We start from the raw sequence: 24,707 nt of genomic DNA, 5'->3' as shown, positions 1-24,707 counted from the left end.
AATGTTCACCTTCCCCCGGGTTATCTCGTTGGAGAACCGGTCTGTCCTCCCTGCAGCAGCCTGGACCTCCTGCTGATCCTGCGGTGATCACCTGTGCTAGCTCACGTGGAAACAGGCCACGTTTTTAGGACGGCTCCTGCTCCGGAGAGGCCCCCTGTGCAGCGCTCACAGGTGAACCGAGACCACCAGTAGTGGTGACAGTGAGGACAGAGCTGTGCAGCACCCCCCAATGAATTTTTATTTATTTATTTTAAGACTTTATTCATTTTAGAGAGAAGAGAAGGAGTAGAGAGAGAGAGAGAAAGAGAGAGAAGAGGGGAGGAGCAGGAAGCATCAACTCCCATATGTGCCTTGACCAGGTAAGCCCAGGGTTTTGAACCAGCGACCTCAGCATTCCAGGTCAATGCTTTATCCACTGCGCCACCACAGGTCAGGCCCCCCCCCCCGCCCCGCCATGAGAAGCAGGGTGATGGCTACCACATGCTCTGCAGAGAGGGCCACACCACAACCGAAACAAAACGCAGTTACCACATCAACTGGACTTCGGACGGTGCCCTGGGCGTGTTTCCAGAGGAAGGCTGGCAGGCTGGGTGCGGCGGCCACATGCCCCCTGACCTCCACCCCCTCCCTGATCCCTGAGCTCTAGCAGAGCAGCTGCACCGGGCTGGGGCACCAGCGCACGGGCTGGCTTCCTGTTAGATCTTGACCCCCAACTATATTTTTCTGAAGCTGGAAACAGGGAGGCAGTCAGACAGACTCCCGCATGCGCCCGACCGGGATCCACCCGGCACGCCCACCAGGGGGCGATGCTCTGCCCATCTGGGGAGTCGCAATCAGAGCCATTCCAGCACCTGAGGCAGAGGCCACAGAGCCATCCTCAGTGCCCTGGCCAACTTTGCTCCCATGGAGCCTTGGCTCTGGGAGGGGAAGAGAGAGACAGAGAGGAAGGAGAGGGGGAAGGGTGGAGAAGCAGATGGGCGCTTCTCCTGTGTGCCCTGGCTGGGAATCGAACCCGGGACTCCAGCACGCCAGGCCGACGCTCTACCACTGAGCTAACTGACCCCCAACTGTAAATGAGCCCTTGGCCTCAGCCCTGCAAGCAGGCTCCCTTCCTTACCCTTCAGAACGCCGACCTGACCGGTGTTTGTCCTCACACTTGCTCAGCACTAAGTCTGCCCGCCCCGCACTCCTCCGCCAAGCAAACGGGCACTGTCAGGCAGGCGCTCCCCAGTCTGCCCTTAGCCACCCTCGCCTCCGAGCCGCCGCCTCTACTGTGCAGTGTACATCGCAAAAAGCACCCAGCATGTGCCCTGCTCGGGAGTGTTAAATCTATTCCTTCCGTCTGGAAGCTCGTCTTCTTGACCTGTCGGGGGGCTCCCTGCCATGTAGGCGTCAGCTACAGGGTCACCCTCTCAGAAGTCCTCTGCTGTAGCACGCCCCCCTGTCTCAGGGCTGAGGGACTGACTCCCGGCTGCAGGGGTGCTGCTGGCATGTGACCCTCTGTTCACAACATCTGGAGGCCGCCCACGCCTGGCACTCAGACACCGCTGTAAAAGGAATGGCAGCTGTCCCCTGACGCGCTTACAGGGCCGCTCAGGATGAGAGCTGACACACATGTGATGCCCACACAGCACGCGGCACCAAGCAAACACTTCTCGAACATGCAGACGTTAGGTCACCACGTTTAACCTTAAACCTTCCTTCAGAGAGTAACAGGGACATTTTAGAAAGTGCAGAAAAAGGTGACTTACGCGACGAAGGGATTGCAGCCATGACCACAAGCGAGGCAAGAGTAAGGCCTGATACAAGCTGGCAAACCGGGCACCTGCTGAGTGTCAGTGGCGGCTGATGGGTCAGGCAGAAGCCAGGGGTCCGGAGCGGGGAGTGGCAGGGCCGTATGCCAGTGAAGGGGGTCTCTGGGAGCAGCAGAAACCCCCGCCTCCATGCTCCGGCGGGAACGACCACCCCCCCAGACCCCTACACGGGACCTGGGTCCACAGGACATTGGCTCTACTCACAGGAGGTGTGGTTTCTGGTCCGGACACCGGGGCTTTGAAGGTGGAAGTAGCCCTGGAAACATCTCCCTTCTCCGCAGCTGTTCTTGCGGACAGGCACTCCAGGTAGTCCGGCGGCGGGATGGCCACGGCCGCGGACACCTTCTCGGACAAGTCCACCGTGCTCACGCTCCTCACTGGGGCGGGGCTGCCAGCCCAGACCAGAGGACACAGTCAGGGCGGATCCCGCCGCTGGACACGGAGACCCAGCACACCTCCCGATCACAACTAGGGCAGACTGAGCCCGGAAGGGTGAGTGAGGGCGGAGGTTACAGCACACACACCGTGTGACAGTTACCATCTGGAGGGGAGCCCAGATTTAGGGGCTATCAGGCAGAGGTGTTCAGGGGGCTCTACCCGTCCATGTAGTTCAAACCACGGAGCAGGCCGGCCTGCCCGGGAAGCAGAGGGAGGGAAGGGCTGAGGGACCCGGGAACAGCTGTGTGCCAACGGCTGGCAGGAGGGGCCCATAAGGAGCTCGAGGGGGAGGCTGGGGAGGCAAAAGAAAACAGAGGGACAGGCCAGGAAACCCAGGCGGGAAAGCGTGTCAGCAGCGTGTCCCCAGGGTCACAGGCTGTACGGCCCCGAGGGCAAGGTGGGCCTGGAGGCCACGTGGGTTGTGGGGCCTCCCGAGGGGTGTGACTTCACCGTGGCCTCAGTGAAGCCCGTGGAACAGTATCTCTAGGAGTGAGAGAGGGGTGGCAGCCTCCCGCTTGGTCCCGTGATCAGGGCTTTCCCACAGACACAGAAAAGGTCCTGAGAACAGCAGGCTGAGCTTCCTGTTGCTGGGTAACGCGAGCCACAGTCCAGGCCTACCTCGGCGAGGGCGCTCTCACTGTCTCCTCCGCGTTTTCTTCCAGCGGCTTCGTGTAGGAGGACGGGAACCAGCCCCTCCTACGCATGAGGGGCGAGAAACAAGAGCTGGGTGTGCCATCAGCCGCAGACCAGTGAACAGCACACACACACGGGACAACCCAGGGGCCGACGGGTCCATTTTCACCACATGACACAAGGTGTATTTTATCAATATATACAGTGTTAATTTTATTTGGATTCCCTTTATCTTTTGCCCTCTGTATTGGTCTTATTTAATAGATGAATAATCTACACAGAAAATCAATTTAACATACTGTGCACACAGTCATGGTTGAACTGAGGATGCATTTAAACTACATGCTACGTCCCAAAGTACATCTGATCTGCAGAACATCCTGGAGAAATCAGCCACCTTTTATTTATTGATTGGTAAAAAGATTTAGGTACTGATTTTAGAGAGGAGAGAGAGGAAAAAGGGGGTGGTAGTGGGAAGCATCAACTTGTAGTTGCTTATCGTATCTGCGTTGACCCGGCAAGCTTTGGCTTCTGACCGGTGACCTCAGCATTCCAGGTGGCGCTTTATCCATTGTGCCACCACAGGTCAGACATTCACTTTTTTTCTTTTTTTAAACAAACAAACAAAAATCAAAATTGGCCCTGTCTGGGGTCAGTGGATAGAGCGTCATCCCAGGCTGCCGCGGTTGCGGGTTCAAGTTAAAAGAATAAAACGAAACATCAGAGGACAGTTAATCTCCTTTCCGAGGCGACCTCAGGATCTGATGCTCTGTTCGTGCACAAGCCTTCCCTACACTCGCGCACGTGCAGGGGGCAGCCTGGGACAGACAGACGGACCCGGGACGCGGCCGCCTGAGACTCACGCTCTGGTGGCATCGTTCTCCCCGTAGAGCCAGCCGTCCTTGTCCTCGGCGATGAGCACGGTGAGGACGTCGCCCTGCGCGAAGCTCAGCAGGGTCTGGTTGGCGCCGGCCGTGTGCGGGAAAATGGTTCTCACCTTCTGCTTCTTCATCATGTTCAGTCCAGTGGCGACAGAAACTGACCGCTGCAAACTGGGGTCCTCCGAAGCAGCTGCCGGAAACGAACATGGCAGGGACGGCTCTCTAATGAGCGACAGCCCAGCCCAGCCGGGCAGGGACTGCACAGAGCACAGGTGGAGCCCGGCCCGGGGCCTCCCTGGGGGATCCTTCCGCGAGGAGACACAAAGGGGCACCGCCTCGCAGGACGCTCAGGAGACCCTCCCCCACAAACCGCAGGCGGGGGCAGCCTCGGCTCCCACCCGACTCGGGCCACAAAAAGCAGCAGGCAGCTGGGAGCGCTGCCGTGAGCACGGGCACCTAGCGACCGGCCCTCGCTCTCAAGCCTCCGCGGCCTTGCAGCCGGCACGGGGCAGAGCCGGGCACCCGCAGCAGGCGGCCTGGCACCCCGGCCAGTGTGTGAGGCGCTCTGTTCCGTTTTGCACTGTGTCTCCATTCAAATACTGACTGACACCTGCCACTCCCAATCACGGAGCTACTTGATTCCAGTCCGATTTTGCAAACCTAGTATTTACAGCAACGGAAGGTCTCCTTCTGCCTCCTTCCTGCAGTCTTACTGACAACATAACCTGCTTTCTCGCACTGCTCTCTAGTTACCTGAGCGGTGCCGAACCCACCAGTGTTTTATTTCGCTTTTACCGAAAAGAATCATGTGAATGACTGGGATGCGTGCAACATTATCTATTTTAACTTTATGTTGCAAGTAACTTGTAGTCCTTCCTTCAAAGGCAAATGACTCCAGATTATCTTCCTAGCTGCCATTCTGCAGTCTCTCTCCCCCAACAGCTGCATGTGGGTGACCCGGGGTCTCCAGCACACGCTCAGATGCCATGGCTTTCACACGCAGGGCCCTGGGAGACACCGCAGATGGAGACAGGCTGGCCACCAAGACAGTCCCCAGGGTCCCAGGTGCCAGGGACTCTGCTGTAGGCAGAGCTCAGTCTGACCAAACCCTTTGAAATGTCTGCAAACAATAACTGGTCTCGATACACTGAAATATAATCAACGGAGTTCAGAAACTTAAGCAGTTACAACTTACGCTGCCAGAAAGCATGATATGCCGCTGTTGGAGAGGATGAAAGTCACTGATTGCAATTCAAACTGAGCCTACTAGTAAGATTAATAACTGTAATTTTGTCACCTGAACTTTTACAACTTGTTATATTGAAGAAAAAAAAAAAAGACACTTTATTTACAATTGACACCAAATACGGGACACAGTGGGAAGCTCTCTGCACATTATGTTCTATTTTTAAAATAACACCTTTCAATAGACTACTTCCTCCTGTACACACCCATCAGTACAGAGAATTAGTATGTGTCAGAAGTGCGTCACTGGCACAATGTCTCAGAGTTTTACCATAAACTCTGACCTTCACTGGCTCTGGGGTCTGAGCCTGCCCACACCAATGCCGGACGCGTGCCACACACATGACGTGTGCCACACACACGTGCATTTATCTCTACCTCTCGATACATGTATCTAAAATATTTTAAATTTTTTTTTTTTTTTTTTTTTTTTTTTTTTTTAGAGAGGAGAGAGACAGAGAGAGAAGGTGGGGAGGAGCTGGAAGCATCAACTCCCATATGTGCCTTGACCAGGCAAGCCCAGGGTTTCGAACCGGCGACCTCAGCATTTCCAGGTCGACGCTTTATCCACTGCGCCACCACAGGTCAGGCAAATATTTTAAATTTTTAAAGTTATTTTAAAAGGAATGTCTTACCTGAATTCTGGGCAACTGTTGCTGGGTTGTTAAACATGTCGATCAAAGGACTGGGGTTCGCTCTGGCTGACGGCGCTGGGGGCACCTTGGGGGGACATGTAGATGGAGGGTCACGACCTTTCCCAGCCCGTGCGGTCCCCATCAGCCTAGTATGAGCACGACACAGCAGCGGATCACAGCTTCCCGGACCCTCTGCCGTACAGGCTTTACCGCCCGTTTTCCCCGGGTTCTCTTAGTGACTGGAGGGCTGTACCCATTTTGAATTATTTTAAGAATACCACTTTTTTTCCCCCATTTTTGTCTTTTTTTTTTTTAAGCAGTTATCTTTAAAAACAAAACAAAACAAAGCAGTGACTCCCCCACCCTCTCGCCCCCTGGCAACCACTGATGGCTGTTTTTATGGCTTTTAGGATCTCCACCGGCTGGTGGAGCGTATTCACAGAAGAGCAAACCGCTCAGACCCACTATTTTGGTGACTTTTTTTTCCCCCTGAAGTGCCTTAAATGATCAGAGTTCTGCTAATCTATTCTCTAAGACACCTGTATGTCCTTCACTGAGGTTAAACTTGGGAAGCTGGAATCATTACAATTCAAAACAGTAACAATCAAGTTTCTAACACAAAAGAGGACAGAGCTGCACACAGTAGGAAGCATGTGCACAGCTAATCCCGACTGCACTGAGTGAGGAGAGCTGGCCTGCGGATCCAGGGGGACCGTGGCTCCCACTAACAAAGGCACGCAGATCGTACTGTAAATACACAACTGAAACCTCAGATAACCGGCTCCTACCACATTGCTTCTCTCGGTCATTGGGGAAGGCTGAGGCGTCCAGGAGGCTGGGGTGGGGAGAGGGGTCTTTATTTCTTCTATCATGTTGATGATTTCCTCTGGTACTTTGGTGGCATCGCAACAAGTTTTCTGCCACCTGGGCAGTTTGGAATTGAGTAATTCTGCAGACTGTAAATCCAAAGGAAACAAAACTGAAGACAAATGCGTACTGTTTGAAGAGCTGACAAACAAAACTGCCATCAAATAGTATCACTGATCACATATCACCAGAAGGACTGGAGTTAAATTCAGTGAGCAGTTTAAGCATCTCGGAGTATCTGCTATTTGCTGAGAAGGATGCAGGCTTCTGTTCTAGAAGCATTTATCCTCTTCCTCTGTGTGAATAGAGTTTATGACTAATACAAGGATAGTCAATGATTAAGAACAAGTTCAAAAACTAAAAGGGAAGGGCGGAGCAATCTGTATTAACCACTGCTTTCCCTGGGGCCCAAGAAATGCCAGCCAGCACCTGCTCCCTCCCACTCCTGTAAGAGGCGCCTCCACACGGCCGCAGGGCAGGGGCGGACTCAGATGCAGGAGGACTGGGCTGACGTGTTCGGGCAGTGACTCAGACCTGTGCTGGGACCGAGGGAAGAGCCGAGCTGAGGGGACACTCTGGTCCTCCGGGCTGGCACCCCGGGGCTCTGCAGAGGGGCTGGGCTGTGTCCCATGCCCTGGCAGCAGAGGTGCTGCTCCTCACCGCTGGGGGTTCCCCAAATGCCTTTCAGGGCACCCTGGTTTCCAGGGCAGCCATCTGGTTGGGAAAGGGAAGTAGGAAGCCTTTCCTGAAGCTGTTTCCATAGCAACCACACCGTTCTGTGTTCATCAGGTGTGGGGTGTTGATGGAAATCCGAAGCGAGGGCAAAGCGCCTCCCCTAAACCCTTTCAGTCCTGCCTGTCACCCCGACACCCCCAGTGCTTGGCCTGCTCCACCCAGGAGCCACTGGAAGGGCTAGGGTGCGTCAGCAGGGGTGAGAGGAGGCACAACGGGATTTTCAGGCTTGAGTACAGAAAGACGCAGATTTGGTTTGTAGCACTCTACAAAGCCTCAGTGGGACCCAGGGCTCCGTGGGAGAAAAGACTGCCAACAGCTGGGGCTCTTGGGGAGTCGGCCAGGCTGCCTCTCCACAAGGGGGGCGCTCCAGTGCCGACAGGGTTTCGCCAGAGGACAAGGGCTCCAGGGCTCCTCCGACCCCCCCCCCAGCGGGACACCCTCACCACGGCAACCAGTACACCCGCGCTTCCGACCAAAGGCCGACACCCCCCCAGCGGACACCCTCACCACGGCAACCAGTACACCCGCGCTTCCGACCAAAGGCCGACACCCCCCCAGCGGACACCCTCACCATGGCAACCAGTACACCCGCGCTTCCGACAAAAGGGGTCGCCTCAGACAGCAGTCTTTCCTGTAACAAGTTTAGATCTAGGTAATGTGGTGGCAGAATATTCCTTAAATTTGCAAAAAATCTTGATAGATTACGTAACAGCATACGTACAAGGCCAGGAAGCTGCCTTATATACAGGCTCTCACACAGCATCCGGGATCACAGAGCACTGTCCACACACATTGTGATGAATAACAATGAATAATCTACGTCCATTAGGGCTGCTTCCGGGTGTTTACATCAGCCTAACAGACTTATTTCTTCAAAGGGAGGAATGGAAACTTAGCCCGTTTGGTGGAGGTTTCTGGGGACGGGAGCTCACGGCCACACAAGCTGCGAGACTGTGGCCACCTTGAAGAGGCAGACCGGAAGCTCCGGCCAGCTGTCCCGAAGCCGTGACAGCTGGGATTTGTGGCCTGGACACAGTTTCCAGTGACACCACAGACAGGGACCCTCAAGGGAAGCAAGCACCTCAGACTTCTGGGGGGACACTCACTCTGTGCTTCTCACAAAGACCCCTAAGCCCAAGGCGCGTTCGGGAGAGCCGGAGAAGAGCAGACTCCCGGGGGAGGAGAGGGAAAAAGTGACCTTTCTCAATCATTCAATGTTATTTTCTGAAAGATTTTCAAAATGGATGTATTCTAAATTAATTAAATATGATAAAAGCTGCCATTTGACATTTCATCTACATTTCTAAAAGTTTACTTGTTCAAGCTGGCCAGACACTATGTGTTTGAAATCTTCCCGCTGGGGCGTGCAGGGGCGGGGCCATCGCAAGGGCGCCCAGACAACAGGACCCGGAGGCACGCGGCCGCGCCCACCTGCAAGTGGTGGTGCTGCAGCAGGCCGGCCACGCTGCAGTGCTTGTCCACTAGGAAGCAGAAGCGCCTCTTCTCCTCCAGCAGCGCTTCTTTGCAGCCATCCGCAATGAATTTCTGGATCTCACTCTGGCGAGAAGTAACGGTTTCTATGTACTAGGAAAAGATAATTACACAAGTGTGACTAGGAATCAAACAGCTACACAGCCTGACATTTATCTCCTCCCACCTGTAAAGTTGGTTTATTTTGACAGAGGAACCACGACTAAGCACAGATAAACATTAGACAGAAATAACAAAGGTGTAACCTGATCTAAGCAGACAGCATCCTTCTCGTTAGGAACCCTGACTCACACATGGGGTTTATGGGGCCGCTCTGTAACGCCAGAGGCCTCACATTCCACTGGGCAATCTGCACAAACTACTACTTGGTCCTCGGGGTAAGATCGTGTTCTATTGGAAAGCTGTGGGCTTGGAAACCGGAAACTTTGAGTTTAAACCCCAGCTCCAAGTGTCAACCGTATGACTGACCCGGAGCCCCATTTCTCTAGCTGTAACGTGGGGACACCCAGGCTTACTCCCTGAGTGAGGAGAAAATGCTTGTTTTCAGGAGGACACTGACTGATTCTCCTTACCTCTGGGAAACTGCAGCAGCTCAGACTAGGTCAAAATGCTTATTTCTAACTTCAGGGGCAGCCCAGCACTAAGTGGATACAGAGGGGCTGACTGAGGGGCCTGCTTCCCAGTAGACGGTACAGACCATCAGCGACAAAACCAAGTCAGCGAAGAGCTCACCTCAATTTCTTTGTGTTCGTATTTGAGTGCATTGCGTCCTCCTTGACTTTTCCTTCTGATCTTCTTCAGTTCGGCTTGAGATTTCTCCAAAGAATCTAACTTATTCCTGTGCTCTGTTTGGTATCTTTTCAGAGTGGCCTGCAAGTTAAATGTTGCACTCACTTCACTGCAGCAGCCGATAGGAACCCCCAGGCAGATGTGTTACATTTCCACTGGGCGTGGCTGGCACGCACCCCCACTCTTCACTCCTCCACCCCCCCACCCCCGTCATCTGGTGTGGTCCCCCGCACCTCACCCCACCCATCACCTGGCACGGCCCCTGCACACCCTGCCCATCCCGCCCCTCACCTAGCACGGCCCCTGCACACCCTGCATACCCAGCCCCTCACCTGGCACGGCCCCCGCACCTCACCCCACCCATCACCTGGCACGGCCCCTGCACACCCTGCCTATCCCGCCCCTCACCTGGCACGGCCCCTGCACACCCTGCATATCCCACCCTCACCTGGCACGGCCCCTGCACACCCTGCATATCCCACCCCTCACCTGGCACGGCCCCTGCACACCCTGCATATCCCACCCTCACCTGGCACGGCCCCTGCACACCCTGCATATCCCACCCTCACCTGGCACGGACCCTGCACACCCTGCCTACCCCGCCCCTCACCTGGCACGGCCCCTGCACACCCTGCATATCCCACCCTCACCTGGCATGGCCCCTGCACACCCTGCATATCCCACCCCTCACCTGGCATGGCCGCTGCACACCCTGCATATCCCACCCCTCACCTGGCATGGCCCCTGCACACCCTGCATATCCCACCCCTCACCTGGCACGGCCCCTGCACACCCTGCATATCCCACCCCTCACTTGGCACGGCCCCTGCACACCCTGCATATCCCACCCCTCACCTGGCACGGCCCCTGCACACCCTGCATATCCCACCCTCACCTGGCATGGCCCCTGCACACCCTGCCTACCCCGCCCCTCACCTGGCACGGCCCCTGCACACCCTGCATATCCCACCCCTCACCTGGCGTGGCCCCTGCACACCCTGCATATCCCACCCCTCACCTGGCGTGGCCCCTGCACACCCTGCATATCCCACCCCTCACCTGGCAGGGCCCGCACAACCCACCTCACACCCCACACCCTCTCACCAGGCGCAGCCCCGCACACCCCGCCTCACACCCCTCTCCCTTCATCTCTAAGGCGCGCTGCTCTGTCCTACAGTTCTGGTCCCACGGCGGGCTCCTGCCCAGAAGGGCAGCTCCCAGAGGACAACAACGCCTTTCCTTCTCTTTTTTCTTCTGGCCTCAAAGGCGCTTGGACATGGGGTGGTAAGTGCTTTGGTGAATAAACCGATAATATCAAATCTCATATTCCTGTTTTATGACTTAGCATTTCAAGACAGAAAATGAGTAGGTACAATCACTTCCGGTATCTGGGTGCTGTGCAACCGTTTTTTGGAGCCTCAGAGACCTGGGTTACAATATGGGTTCTTCCCTCATTTCCCATGTGACCTCAGCAATCACTAATTCCCCTGAGGTCCATCTTTGCCCTCCACTCTCTGCAGGGAGGATAACACGACACCTCCACGACAGTTTCCGTAAGGACACAGATCTGACGGTGCGTGTCAAGTGCCTGGCATCACTGCCCGCAGCAGCGACAGGCGGTCCTGCAGCCTTCCTCCAGGTACACAGCGCATGCGCATGCGGGGCGTGGCTTACTGCCACCGGGCGGCCTCCCGAGAGGAAAGGGGGCCCTGGGTGGCACTCGGGGGGGCTGGCAAGAGCTCTCTGTGCTGGGGCAAGGGGCAAGTGGGAGAAGAAAACCGCTGGGACTGACAGTGCCAGGCGGCAGCAGGAGACCCGGCTGGAGCGGTCTCTGACAGCCAGACCCCGAGCCCCGGACAGTGTCCTCCCAAGCCCCTCCCCCCATTGTGTGCAACAGCTGTCCAATACAGGCTCAGATGCCACCAACGTGCGTGTGTTCTCTGAAAGCAATGCTTTCCAGAAGTGGTCTGATTCCTTCCAATATCTCTTCTATGTTTTTCAATAAAGATCCCAAGTGTTAGCAAAAACAAGCCCACTCAACCCCAGGGGACCTTGTTAGCCGTGTGCAACTGTGTCCACACTCAACACCAAGTTCCATCTGTATCTGCTGCTGCTGAGCACACCGTGGGGAAGGTCCCTTCGGGCTCAGCACCAGGCAAGACCAGGCCAGCGCAGCCCCCTTGCCCCGCCCCCCAGCCCCACTCACGGAGGCGGGACAGAGCCAAGTACTCACATTCATGTATTTCACATCAAGTTCTGTCTTCTTCTCCAGCTCTTGTATAATCTCTTTATGGAATGTTTTGAACTGTTAACAACAAATGATAAAAAACTAATACCAGAGTTGAGACTTTAAGTGAAATAAAATTTAAAAATAAATACATCTTGTAAATATAAAAAGAGTTCACATACATTTTCTTTAAAACTCTCATCAAGTTTCTGGTGGGTATTTGAAATCTCTATGAGGACATGGCCTGGGAACAAAACCAGATGTTAGGGGAAAAGCCACCGTGCGGTTTTTGTTAAGAGACGAAGAAGAAAAGTCAAACAGTGAAGCCCAGCCCACTGCTGCCCTCAGAGCCGGTCAGCGTACCGTCCCCGCCACCCAGACCGCGTCCCCACAGTGGGGTGGATGCCAGAGGGTTGTAGCTGATACCAAACTCACTCCACAACACCAGTCATCAAAAGAATGCCAACTTCATAGGACTCATTGTTTTATGTTCACTCATTCCCTGAGCCTACTTGACCTGGTTTAATTTTAAAAATTGCTTACAAAAAGTTCTCTTGGGCATTACAGTAACGATCTATATAGAACAAATGACTTCTCTGCCTTGCGTCTCCTGGGACCACGCCAATACTCGGGACATCTCACATGACAGAAGACAACGTTCCAGGACCAAGGAGCCTTATTCCAAAAAAGCAGCAAGATGACCACTTGATCTGCAAAGCAAAGCTCTGCCTCCGAGAAGTCCCAGGTTCGATTCCCGGCCAGGGCACACAGGAGAAGCGCCCATCTGCTTCTCCACCCCTCCCCTTCCTCTCTGTCTCTCTCTTCCCCTCCCACAGCCGAGGCTCCATTGGAGCAAAGATGGCCCGGGCGCTGGGGATGGCTCCTTGGCCTCTGCCCCAGGCGCTAGAGTGGCTCTGGTGGCGACAGAGCGACGCCCCGGAGGGGCAGAGCATCGCCCCCTGGTGGGCAGAGCGTCGCCCCCTGGTGGGCGTGCCGGGTGGATCCCGGTCGGGCGCATGCGGGAGTCTGTCTGTCTCTCCCCCCGTTTCCAGCTTCAGGAAAAAAAAAAAAAAAAAAAAAAAAAAAAGCTATGCCTCCTGAACTCTGATAAAGGTGGACGAGAACCTCTTGCTGCCAGTTTATCCACAGGAACCAAACAGGTCCGATAGCGAAGAACTGGGAGAACCAGAGGATCATACAGGACAACCACCAGACCATACCAACCCACACAATGTGCCGGGCAGACCATCCCACGGTCCAGGGGACAGATAAAAAGGGATTCTTCAGGTGAAACAAAGGTTGCACCTGAGGGAGAGGTAACATGACAAGTGCAGCAGGACAAGAGGAAGGAGAGAGAATCTGACTGGACGGTGACTCCAGCCACCACCCCCCTCAGATGGTGACTCCACTATGCCCTGTCCTCCAGACCTTTTAATTCACCTGACTTTGAAATGACTAGTCCAATCTCTCTCTCATCTTCAGTCTCAGAAATTCAACCCCTTTCTGGACATGTCCACTTGGATGTCCTAGTAGGCACCTCATCTAAAAGTAAACTCTCCCCCATTTCCAGCCCCAGCTCTTGGCTGCCTGCCAGCCAGTCATGTCGGTGTGACACCCAATGACAAGGACTCTTCCCTTTGTTCGTGTGGTGCCATCGTCTGGGCCACTTCTAGGGTGGAACCATGCCCCTTACTCATCCTGCCGCCTTGGGTAACCAACGTGCCTGCCCTTCCCCACCCGGGAGAGAAGGACACGGGCAGTCTATGTTCCACGAGAGGTGGAGGACTCTCCCCAGTCTGCCCACCTTCAACACACTGGAACCCGCCAGCCGGACCTCTAAGGAGCCCCCTCCCCCGTCTATGCTCTTGTCATTTCTCTTGGCTCCCGGCTCGTTCTGTTCTGGACTTTCTTCCTAACAGATGCGAGGGATCTTTCCAAATGCAATGTAACATGTCACTCCCCCAGACTCCTCCCTGTGTGTCCCAGATAAACAACTTCTCAGCATGAAGCCAGCCCACTGTGAATAGCACTGCTTCAAATAATCATGGCAGGCCCTGGCTAGGTTGCTCAGTGGACAGAGTGTCGTCCTGGTGAACCAATGTCATGGGTTCGATCCCTGGTCGGGGCACATAGGAGAAGCAGTGAGTGCATAATTAAATGGAAGAACTAAGTGGAACGAGTTGATGCTTCTCTTTCTCTCCCCCATCAATGGAAAAAAAAATCAGGCTCCTCTAAAGATATAACCTTCTAAGGTTATAGGAACATAGCCTATAACTGGAAGCATGGTGTGCTTCCGGGAACCTCTCACAGAGGAGCCTGCTGGGTAACTGAGAGGGAGGGCAGACATATCTCCATCACTCGGGCCCCCTTGCCAAGTTATCAAAATACCCCCTCTCCATCCTCATTAATACTGACTTCATTTATCCCACAACTAAGTTCTCCTACAGTTCAACATGAAACAAAGTGCTTCACAAAGGAAGCCCTCGCCTGACCAAGAATATAATTACATTAATATCGCTTTAGATCATTTCAGACATTGAAATCATCTCAGTTACTTGAACATTTGTTTTAGACCCATAAAGAACTCCTGCTTGGAGAAGAGAAACAACAAAAAGCCCACTTCAATGATCTGAAGATCAAGCATTCTATTCTTGGCAAACTGGATCTACTTAAAAAGTTCTGCTTAAATCTGTCAGAGTGAGTTAAGAGCTAGAACCAAGGCATTCCCATGTTTTCCTTCCACCATGAGCTTGATTTCTACCGTCTAATATAAGGTGGATCTCTCAGAAGCATGTGCCAGTGTGGACACTGCTGAACTGGGTGCTCTGGCCTAGAGGCCCCCCCTCCGCATGCCCCCCACCCCAACCCTGTCACTCTCAGCCCTCCCACCCAGCTCCTCCCAGCAGGCTGCGCGGTGAAAAGCCCGTTCACTCTGCAGCAGGACCGACCACCTGACCCTGGCCTTATTATTCCTGCCCCGCACCACGCCCGGAACTTACAACGCCAACCTCCTGGCGGCGGCCACTGAGCCCTTGGCCATAAGAAGGATTAAAAAACATCCTTGCTGTGACTATGCAAGCTGCCAGAAGTGTGTCTTGACACAGAAAATTAAAACAGTCTTTATGTTTAACCTACAGAAGTTTATTCTTCAACACCTCGTGTCACTTTATGTCTGAAGCTGGTATCACACACGACTGTTTACTCTCAGCCCTGTAACCTACTTTTTCATAATTTCATAATGAAAAGACCTGTAATTTTCATAAATTACATTTAAGTAAAAAAATTTTTTTTGAAAAAAAAAAAGGGTGGAGTTGAGAAAGCAGAGCCCAGATTCTAATGGAACAGAACTAAATACACACCAAACAGGAGTTAACGTGCTGGTCCCAGAAGTCACAGCGCCGTCGGTACTGAATCTGCCATTTCCCTTTTCCCCTTCTGGGAAAAACATTTTGGGAAGAAACTCGTCGTACGAACAGTAATGTGACTCAATCTGAACATATTATATTCTTAAATAGCAATATTACAGGAACTTAAATATGTATGTATTTTAAAATCATGAACCTGATGTAATTAAAAGTCAATTATCTGCCACCAACTTTCCCCTAAAAGTCATATAAATAATACCTAATTTTAGAAACTAGGAACAAATCTGTCCAACATTTTTAACAATATAGTATAAAGGTATATATTCAGATAATAGGCAGTGTGGACTTAAAGTTAAATGAAAATTAAATGACTATTGGTATAAACACATAGTTTTCATCTGAGATATAGCTTAGTCATTGGGCAATTAATCTATCATCCACTTCCTCATTAATTCACAGTAAAAACGTATAAACGTAGAGGAACTGAGTGGAGACTACTCCTCATGGACCCCAGGAGCACAGAACACATGCTGCACACAAAGACATCAGCGTTTCTTCCCCTTGTATCTGATCATGGGTAATCAGGATGCGTTTACTGTCTCAAGAGAGCGCAGTGCCATGACGGAGCCACATGCTACTTCCTCATGTCACTTCAAGTAGAATCAGACACTAACATGACAGGGTGGAGGTCAACCCGGCCTGAAGTTACACTGTACGGACTAAAGCAGAACTGACCCAAAATGTCAGAGGATATACTCTTTTCTGACAACTTTCCAAATATAAATGTGATGAGGAGAAGAGAGAATGGAAACAAGAGCTAACTCCACACAGATGGGAGATGTTAAATACACACATATGTGGTCTACAGATTAGAGTCACCAACCTGGAATTAGTACGGAGGCAGACTATGTCACGGACATATGACCCAGCTTGAAAAGGCTTTGCCAGCACCTAAGAATAGCTCCCAGTGGCTATTTAAACTCAGTCCCCAGATGGAATCGGAGGTGCCCTCCTCTGGTCTGTGTTGACACTGTACCAGTCAATGACGTGCGGCATGAAGGGAGAATGCCAAGCAAGTCATAGGGGAGCACCGGGGATATGTCGTACGGGAGCACCGCGGACACGTCGTAGGGGAGCACCACGGACTACGTCGTAGGGGAGCACCGCGGATACGTTGTACGGGAGCATCGCAGACTACGTCGTAGCACGGACGTCGTAGGGGAGCACCGCAAATACGTCGTAGGGGAGCACCACAGAACACTCCTCCAGAGGTCCGGCCTCTGACTTAACCGACTGCAGCACCAGGTCTAATTAGCGCCCTGCGCTCAGACTACCGCTATTCTGCCAGGGATCCCGATGTAGCCCATCTTATGAAAACAAGTGGGACGGACAGGAGTCACACAACAGAATTACGATTACGCGGTGTTCTAAGGTTCCTTCGTGGTCTGAGGTGGAGGCAGAGTGCCACTAACACCTGACCTTGATAAGAAAGGACACACGCCTGACCAGGCGGTGGCGCAGTGGCTAGAGCGTCGGACTGAGATGCGGAAGACCCAGGTTCGAGACCCCGAGGTCACCAGCTTGAGCGCGGGCTCATCTGGCTTGAGTAAAAGCCCACCAGCGTGAACCCAGGGTTGCTGGCTCCAGCAAGGGGTTACTCAGTCTGCTGAAGGCCGGGGTCAAGGCACATATGAGAAAGCAATCAATGAACAACTAAAGTGTTTCAACGCGCAATGAAAAACTAATGATTGATGCTTCTCATCTCTCTCCATTCCTGTCTGTCTGTCCTTATCTATCCCTCTCTCTGACTCACTCTCTATCTCTGTAAAAAAAAAAAAAAAAAAGGACACACATTGAAAACCTCCAGGGCAGTACCTAAAAGAACAAACTATCAATACCAAGCTAAGGGGGGGGGGGGCAAAAGAGGATAAGGGGGGGGCAAAAGACAGAGAATAGAAAGCAAAAATGTAATAAATTATACAGTCCAATTAAAAGATGAAGATTAGGATTAAAAAAGCAACAATACCTAACTTTATTCTGCTTTCAAGATATCTTAAATACAGACACAGAACGGTTGAAAGGGAGAGAATGGAGTAAGATATACGGCAGACAAATCATGAACTGGGAGAAAATATTTACAACACAACCAATAAAGGACTTGTACCCAAAATATATAAAGGACTCTTAAAACTCAAACAATAAGAAAGCAAACAATTAAAAAAGAGCAAAAGATCTGAATAGATACCTCACCAAAAAAGACATACACAGATGGCAATAAGCATGTGAAAAGATGGGTCTACATCACATGCCATTGGGAACTGGAAACGAAAACAACTATGAAATGTCAGTACTTACCTATCAGAATGGCTAAGCTCCATAAAACAGACGACATCAAATGCAGGCGAGGATGTGGAGCACTAGGAACTCACAGCTATTGCTGGTGGGAATGCGAAATGGGGCGCCCACTCTGCAAGGCAGTCTGGCAGTTTCTTACAAAGGCAGTCTTACCATTACCTGAATCACCTGAAATCTTATGTCCAGAGGAAAACATGTATGAGAAGGTTTATAGCAGTTTTATCCATATTGCCAAAATTAAGCAACCAAGATGAATGGATAAGCAAACGATGGTATAGCCATGCAACTGAATAGTGTTCAGAGGTAAAAAAGAAACGAACTGTGAAGCCACAAAAAGACATGGAGGAAATTTAAGTGCATGTCGCTTAGTGAAAGAAGCCAGTCCGAAAAGGTGACATACTTACAACATGACATTCTCAGAACTACAGACAATGACATTCTCAAGACAGTTGCCAAGCATGGGGGGAGGTGGGGAGTGGATATTATAATGGTAGGTGCATGTCATTAAACATCTGTCAATTCACAGAACACAAAGAGTAAACCCTAATGTAAACTACAGATGTTAGTTGATAATAATGTATTGATATTGGTTCTTCAGTGATAACAAATATATCACACCAGTGCCAGATACTAAGAACAGGGGAGACTGGAGGGAGAAAAGAGTGTGTGGGAATTCTGGGGAAGCTCTGCTCAATTTTCTATAAACCGATGACTGCTCTAAACAAATAAACACGGTGAACTAACAACAGCAACACACATCCCAGCAGCCATCTGCAACTGGCAGCAATGAGGAGCCAGCACCTTGCTCTGGGGACAAAACACGCAGTGCTTGATGTTTTTGGAAGTTATCCCTGGACAAGAACTCAATCTGATTCTTAGTTCCCTGTGTGCCCCCAGTGCCTGTCTGGCATATGACAGGTCTTAAAAGTCTGGTCAGTAAATAAATACACTGAACAAATGAACGAAAGGGTAACTGCAGTGAAGAGGATCACAGGGGCAGCAGTTCAAAAAAACTCCAGCAAAAGCCCGACCCCTCCAAAGGTGACATTTGTAGTACCGATTTTATTTCTGTAATAAATATCGTATTTTTGTTATTTCTGTAGTAAATACGGTATTTACCAATAGAAATTCCTACAGGACAAATTACTTCTGTTGAACCTGAATGCCCGGTCACCCCTTTGCCATCCTTTCCCTCCCCCACCGAAACAGCTATTTTTAGGTGAAGAGAGAGGCTTCTGTGAGACAGCCTTTGGCGTGTGGGCGCCCGGCATCTGTCCACGTGACCCGGGGGCCCGCCAAGCGAGCCCCCAGGCAGGACCGGCACCAGCATGGAGCAGTTTCCAGCCTCAGAGTCGTTGGGAACAAATTCCTGGCAGCTTGTATTTAACCAAGGTTTACTGACACAGAGGTCCAGTCTCAGAGGATCCTGAATCACAAACAGGATGATTCAAAAAACAAAAAATGAAACAAGTGACATTTTTGTTTACAAAATGTTCAGTTTGCCAAACAAGAAGCTACGAGACCAGACGGTGTGGGTGCAGCGCTGGGGGCTTGGCAGCCTGCGCTGCGAGGATTAAGAGTCCGAGCAAGGGAGCCAGGCCAAGAGCGGACACACACAGACGCCCAGTGTCCGAGTCCTTCCAGTCCCCGGTTTCCTGTGCAAAGTGGGAGAGGAGGGGAGAGGAGAAGCAGAAAGGACCAAGCTGGCGCGTCTAGACCACTTCTTCCGCAAGTCTGGCCATCAGAGAGAAGTGACGTAAGGAGGTAGCCAGACAGCAACGGTCAACTCTCTTTTTTCTTTAAGAAAAGGGATGACTTGAGGTTTGAGGGAAGAATGAAAACCAGCAAACCCTGTGTGACTGACATATGAATTCTTTTTTTTTTTTTTTTTTTTTTTTCTTTTTCTTAAGTTGGAAACAGGGAGGCAGTCAGACAGACTCCCGCATGTGCCCAACTGGGATCCACCCGGCATGTCCACCAGGGGGCGATGCTCTGCCCATCTAGGGCGACACTCGGCCACAATCACAGCCATTCCAGCACCTGAGGCAGAGGCCACAGAGCCATCCTCAGCGCCCAGGCAAACTTTGCTCCAATGGAGCATTGGCTGCGGGAAGGGAAGAGAGAGAGAGGAAGGAGAGGGGGAGGGGTGGAGAAGCAGACGGGCGCCTCTCCTGTGTGTCCTGGCCGGAATCGAACCTGGGACTCCTGCACGCCAGGCCGATGCTCTACCACAGAGCCAACCGGCCAGGGCCGACATATGAATTCTTAATCTGTATGCAAGAAACACTTTAAAAATAAAATATTCTGGATATTATCAAATCAAGTCTTGTCAGCCGGGTAGAGCACAAGTGTAGAGTAACTGAGATCTAGCCTTTCTGTACCCACGGTGGATACCTAGTAGAGGTGCTCTCTGGAAACTGTAACTAAATGTCATGTCGAGGAGCCCGGAGACTCAGGGCTCAGGTGATGATCCTGTCATTAATAATGACAAATTGATTCGGAGAACAAATGAAACGTTTATTACCATTTCAGTTTTGCTTACTAGCAAACTAATTTAGCCTGCCGGCTGTACGCCAGTGCCGTCCAGTTCAAGTACAGGATTTGCAATGAAGAACAATTACCTCCCAAGCAGGACTCTGATGTACTACTCTTAGCTAAAAGGACAATGCTGACTTATTCAAGTTTATCAATTATATATCACACAGAAATAATTTATCAGTTTTACATCCCTACAGAAATTGCAAGTGATTGTTTTATTTACATCTGAATGTAAAATACAGCACTAAAAGATTAAGTTTTCTACAAGCTATTATACCAAGTGAGGTAGGTTAACATTAATAATTCATCTTCCTTTGTCAGTGATTAGTAGACTAAGGCTAAAATATAACCATTTTGATACTAACAGAAATGAAAGCAGATATACTATTAATAATGAATAAGGTCGGTAACTAGTTATTCCTTATGGTATCACTAATTAACATTTCCATTCAAGCTTAAAAATGCTACATTTGGAATTTGAAAAGTTCGTCATGAATGTTAAAGAGGACCCTAAGTCACCAAGACGCAGACAGTGCACAGGGAGAGAGAGAGGGTCCTAAGCGAGTTTCAGTTCAGTATTACTGAGTAAAACCATCTTACGTACTAATAAAAAATTTAATGTTTATTTTATTGATTTTTGAGAGAGGAAAGAAGAGAGAGACAGGAACATCAGCCTGGCCCTCTATGTGCCCTGACCAGGGACCGAACTGGCAACCTCTGTGCTTCGGGACGATGCTCTAACCAATCTAGCCAGGGCCCATCTTACATATTTTAAGTGAAGAACTTTTTCAACCAAACTATGGTTTCTTTTGTTGTTTTATTTAAATCAATCCCTTCTACTTGAACAAGTTTAAGAACAAAACCAAGGCTATAGATCCCAACTTTCAGTCAAAAGTTATTTTTTTCCTTTGATCTAAAACTATACCCCCCACGTAAACATTGGGTGATCCTATTCTGATGTGGATTTAGGGGAGATTTCACAAGCTTTAGTATCCATTTTTAGTATTACATTTCTTTTTTTAAAATTTTATTTATTCATTTTTATTATTAGAGAGAGGAGAGAGAGAGAGAGAGAGAGAGAGAGAAAAGAGAGAGAACAGAGGAGGAGCAGGAAGCATCAACTCCTCCTATATGTGCCTTGACCAGGCAAGCCCGAGGTTTCGAACTGGCGACCTCAGGGTTCTAGGTCGATGCTTTACCCACTGCACCACCACAGGTCAGGCCTTACATTTCTTACTCCACACTGACAACTGACACACAGACCGAGAACAAACAGAGTAGCCCTGTGCTGTCGCCCAGTTCAAACGCCATCCTCCTTCCCCCTCAGAGCGGAAGATGACAGACTGGCACCAGCACGACCCTGTGGGGTCCCGAAAGGGAGCGACAGCTGGCAGGGACCTGCTCCTCCCGTGCCCAGCGCTGTGTTACCTGCCTGCCGTACGGAGATGGCCTCAGTTAGTCCTCACGGCCTAAGAGGGAGGGTGCTATCCCTCTCCTCATGCAGAGGAGGGGACTGAGGTGTTCCGGTGACTTTCCCAAGGTTACACACGTCCAGGTGGTGCGGTCCGAATCTGAACCCACATCTGATCCCGAGCCTGCCCTTTCAACTACTCTGCAGCCTCATTCACATGTGCGAAGGAAAACCCTGCGGAAAGGAAATCTAACTTTCTCTACCTGGCGCCTGAGGATGGAATGATGCCCATATATGCGATTCACAAGGAAGGGATGTCTACTCAGAGTGTTCACTGGCTAGAACACTTGAACTATCAGGGCTGCTTTCAAAGGGAATGGCCACCTGTGGGGCTGGGCAGTAGCAGAGGCATGAGTCCACCGGCTAAGGGCCGGCCCACTCACTAGGCTGTTTCAGCCCAGTGTGTTTGGGTCTGGCAGGAAGTAACACCAAGGTGGTGAGACTACTCCTCAAAGTACCAGACCCGTGAAAACCAGTCCCTCTGCGGCCCACCTGTCATGGCCCGCTGACACGGAGAGAGGAATTAACTCCAAGTCAGACAGAGTGGTCCAGGGGCACCTGGCTGGATGAACCTGAAATTCTGAAACACTGCAGGAAGTAAGGAGGCATCAACGCATGATTATCTAGCCTTGACCTGGGGTGGCGCAGTGGATCAAGTGTCGACCTGGAGTGCTGGGGTTGCTGGTTTGAAACCCAGGGCTGGCCCGGTCAAGGAACATACGAGAAGCAACTACGAGCTGATGCTTCCTGCTCCTCCTCATCCCTCTCTCTCTCCTCTCTCTGAAAACAATAAATAAAATATTAAAAACCATGATGACCCAGTCCAGATGGCAGGGAGCCCCACTGCCTGGCATACATGTAACTCCCACTGGAGAAGGGGCACAGGGGAAGGGCTGGGCTGCCTCTGACCGGCGGGCCCTGCTCCCCGGGGCGGGGAGGGCTGGGTGTAGGCCTCCCCACATCTGGAAGATGGTCATGTAAACTGATAGCCCCTCATAGGACCTGGCGAGGATGAAATGAGAACACAGAAGTGAAGCATCTGACCTGATGTGATCCTGAGTAACTGCTGGTTTGGGGCTGAGGGAAGCCACAGGGCACGGAGAGTTAAGTATCAGTGTCGCTGGGCAAGCAGAGCAGGGCCCATCTTGTTCCCAGGGACAGAGAGCTACACGTTCACACAATGGATGCCAGACTCACATTTCCAGCTGCCACATCGACGCTTCCACTCAGTCTAACGGGCACCCCAAGCCTAACACGTCTGAAAGCAAAGCCTGCTGACCCAACACCACCGTCCTCCTCCACGCCTGACATCAACGCCCAGCAAGCCCAGCTGTCTCCCCCTTCCCTCCCATCATTCCTTCTCACCGGGACTGCAACAGCCACAGCCACCTCCCAACCTGTCTCCCTCTTTCCACCAGCAGCCAGGAAGAACCTTTTAAAATGTTAAGTCAAACCACTCCTGAGCTCAAAACCTTCAGAGGCCCCCAACCCCACCCAGGCAACCATCCTACCATGAGCCACAAGGCCCTACCACGAGACCTGCCCCCACTTGAGCCTGCTCTGCCTCAAGGACTCATCTCCCCCTCTCTTCCCTTCTTAACTACATCTCAACTGGTTTCCATGCTGTGACCCAAGCTGAGGAGGCCTCAGGGCCTTTGCACTGCCAGCACCCACAGGAACGGTCTCCCCAGACATCGCTCCCTCCCTACTGCGTGTCTCTGACCGCTCTACCCAAACTGGGCCCCACCTGCACCTTAGGGAGCAGGGACTTTGATGTACTGATTTATCTGTAGTGACTAGAACAGTGATTCTCAGGTAGTAGGTGCTCATGGGAATGAACAGCATAATTTAAATGAGGAAAGAAAAGTTACTGCAATCCTTTGATTACTGAATATTTAGTTTTATGTGCTTTTCAGAATACCATAGAATGACTTTTGTTTTTCCAGTTAAGGGGTAATTTCTCAAAAAAAAAAAAAAAAAAAGCTAAGAAGAAACAAACTCTGTATTAATTCACCCCTTCACCAGAACAGGGACTCCATCTTAGTACCAACAGAGGAAAAATTCAAAGAAGTGAAATGTAGGTAGCTGTCAAAAATAATAAGTAAATGAATTACTTATGAAATCAAATAAATATGCACAAATAGCTAAATTTTAAAAAGCAATGCACAAGTTTTTGTATAGCCACAGGTGTTATGTAACAACGTAATATATCGTATGAAACTGTTTATTAGGTTCATTTAAAAAAAAACAAAATAAATTTTAATACTGATTATAGAATGAAAGTACAGTTCTAGACTTCATAAAGGACTAGAAGCTATTTCAAAATATTAACATGCAGTGGGAAGCTGGGCAGGATTAGGCAGAGCCTAAAAGCAGAGAAGGTGAAGATACTTACACATCTGTGCAGAGACAAGAGGGACCTCAGTGAGTCACACATTCCTGTCGGTACCACCACGGAAGCCGCGGCCTGCCGGCCAGGGCCTGTATCATAAATACCTGCCCCACACACACCAGCTTTGCCGCTCTCAGGAGTTACAGGGGCGGGCTCCCTCTGGACTGTGAGTCCAGTTTGTAGTCGTCAGGAGCCTGCCAGGTAATTTGCCTCGGTAGTCACCTTGTAATTGTTACTTCATCTGAACCCATGCTCCTAAAATATTACTCAGCTTATAGTAACTTAGAACCTTTCAGTCCTAACCATACAAATTCTTGCTTGAAATGAGACATGCAAACGGAATCCGCAGCCTCAGCACCCAACATCACAAGGCTCCGGTTTGACTCTGTACCTGTTACCTCTCACCACCCCTTTCGTGAGTCCTAAATCTCAGGCAAACTGAAATGTCCTGTCCTCTTTCTGTTCCCTCCACCAGAAAAAACCATCCTTCTGGCCTGCAATGCTGACCGTCAGGAATGTTAAAGCCTCCTCTGACCTCCTCTACCCTATGTGCGGGGTGGTCATCTGTTCCCGTGACACCCTGTAGTCTCTGAGCCTCTCCCCTGGCCTGTGGTCCCGTGTTAAGCCATGTATGTGTACATTTTCATAATCTCCCTCTCCCTCACTATGCATGTTGCAGGTGCCTTTTGTGTGTGTGTGTGGCAGAGACAGAGAGAGTCAGAGAGAGAGACAGACAGACAGGAAGGGAGAGAGATGAGAAGCATCAAGTCTTCGTTGCAACACCTCAGTTGTTCATTGACTGATTTCTCATATGTGTCTTGACCGTGGGGC

The 24,707-nt window shown here is 51.1% G+C and overlaps 1 protein-coding gene across 2 annotated transcripts in view; it reads right to left on the bottom strand.

Moving 5' to 3' along the window:
* BAIAP2L1 (BAR/IMD domain containing adaptor protein 2 like 1) overlaps window positions 1–24,707 on the bottom strand; it is an 81,852-nt gene that overhangs the window by 6,000 nt on the left and 51,145 nt on the right. For both annotated transcript variants that reach the window (XM_066273348.1, XM_066273347.1), the window contains exons 4-12: window positions 11,938–11,999; window positions 11,762–11,833; window positions 9,472–9,609; window positions 8,680–8,832; window positions 6,435–6,602; window positions 5,647–5,731; window positions 3,749–3,956; window positions 2,871–2,948; window positions 2,019–2,202 (exon numbers count right to left, since the gene is read on the bottom strand). In XM_066273348.1, the coding sequence (XP_066129445.1) occupies window positions 2,019–2,202; window positions 2,871–2,948; window positions 3,749–3,956; window positions 5,647–5,731; window positions 6,435–6,602; window positions 8,680–8,832; window positions 9,472–9,609; window positions 11,762–11,833; window positions 11,938–11,999 (1,148 nt within the window). The remainder of the gene's footprint in view (window positions 1–2,018; window positions 2,203–2,870; window positions 2,949–3,748; window positions 3,957–5,646; window positions 5,732–6,434; window positions 6,603–8,679; window positions 8,833–9,471; window positions 9,610–11,761; window positions 11,834–11,937; window positions 12,000–24,707) is intronic.

Source organism: Saccopteryx bilineata, chromosome 4 (genome assembly GCF_036850765.1).
Source record: "Saccopteryx bilineata isolate mSacBil1 chromosome 4, mSacBil1_pri_phased_curated, whole genome shotgun sequence".
Classification (NCBI taxonomy): domain Eukaryota; kingdom Metazoa; phylum Chordata; class Mammalia; order Chiroptera; family Emballonuridae; genus Saccopteryx; species Saccopteryx bilineata.
This window is presented reverse-complemented; position numbering and strand designations above follow the sequence as displayed.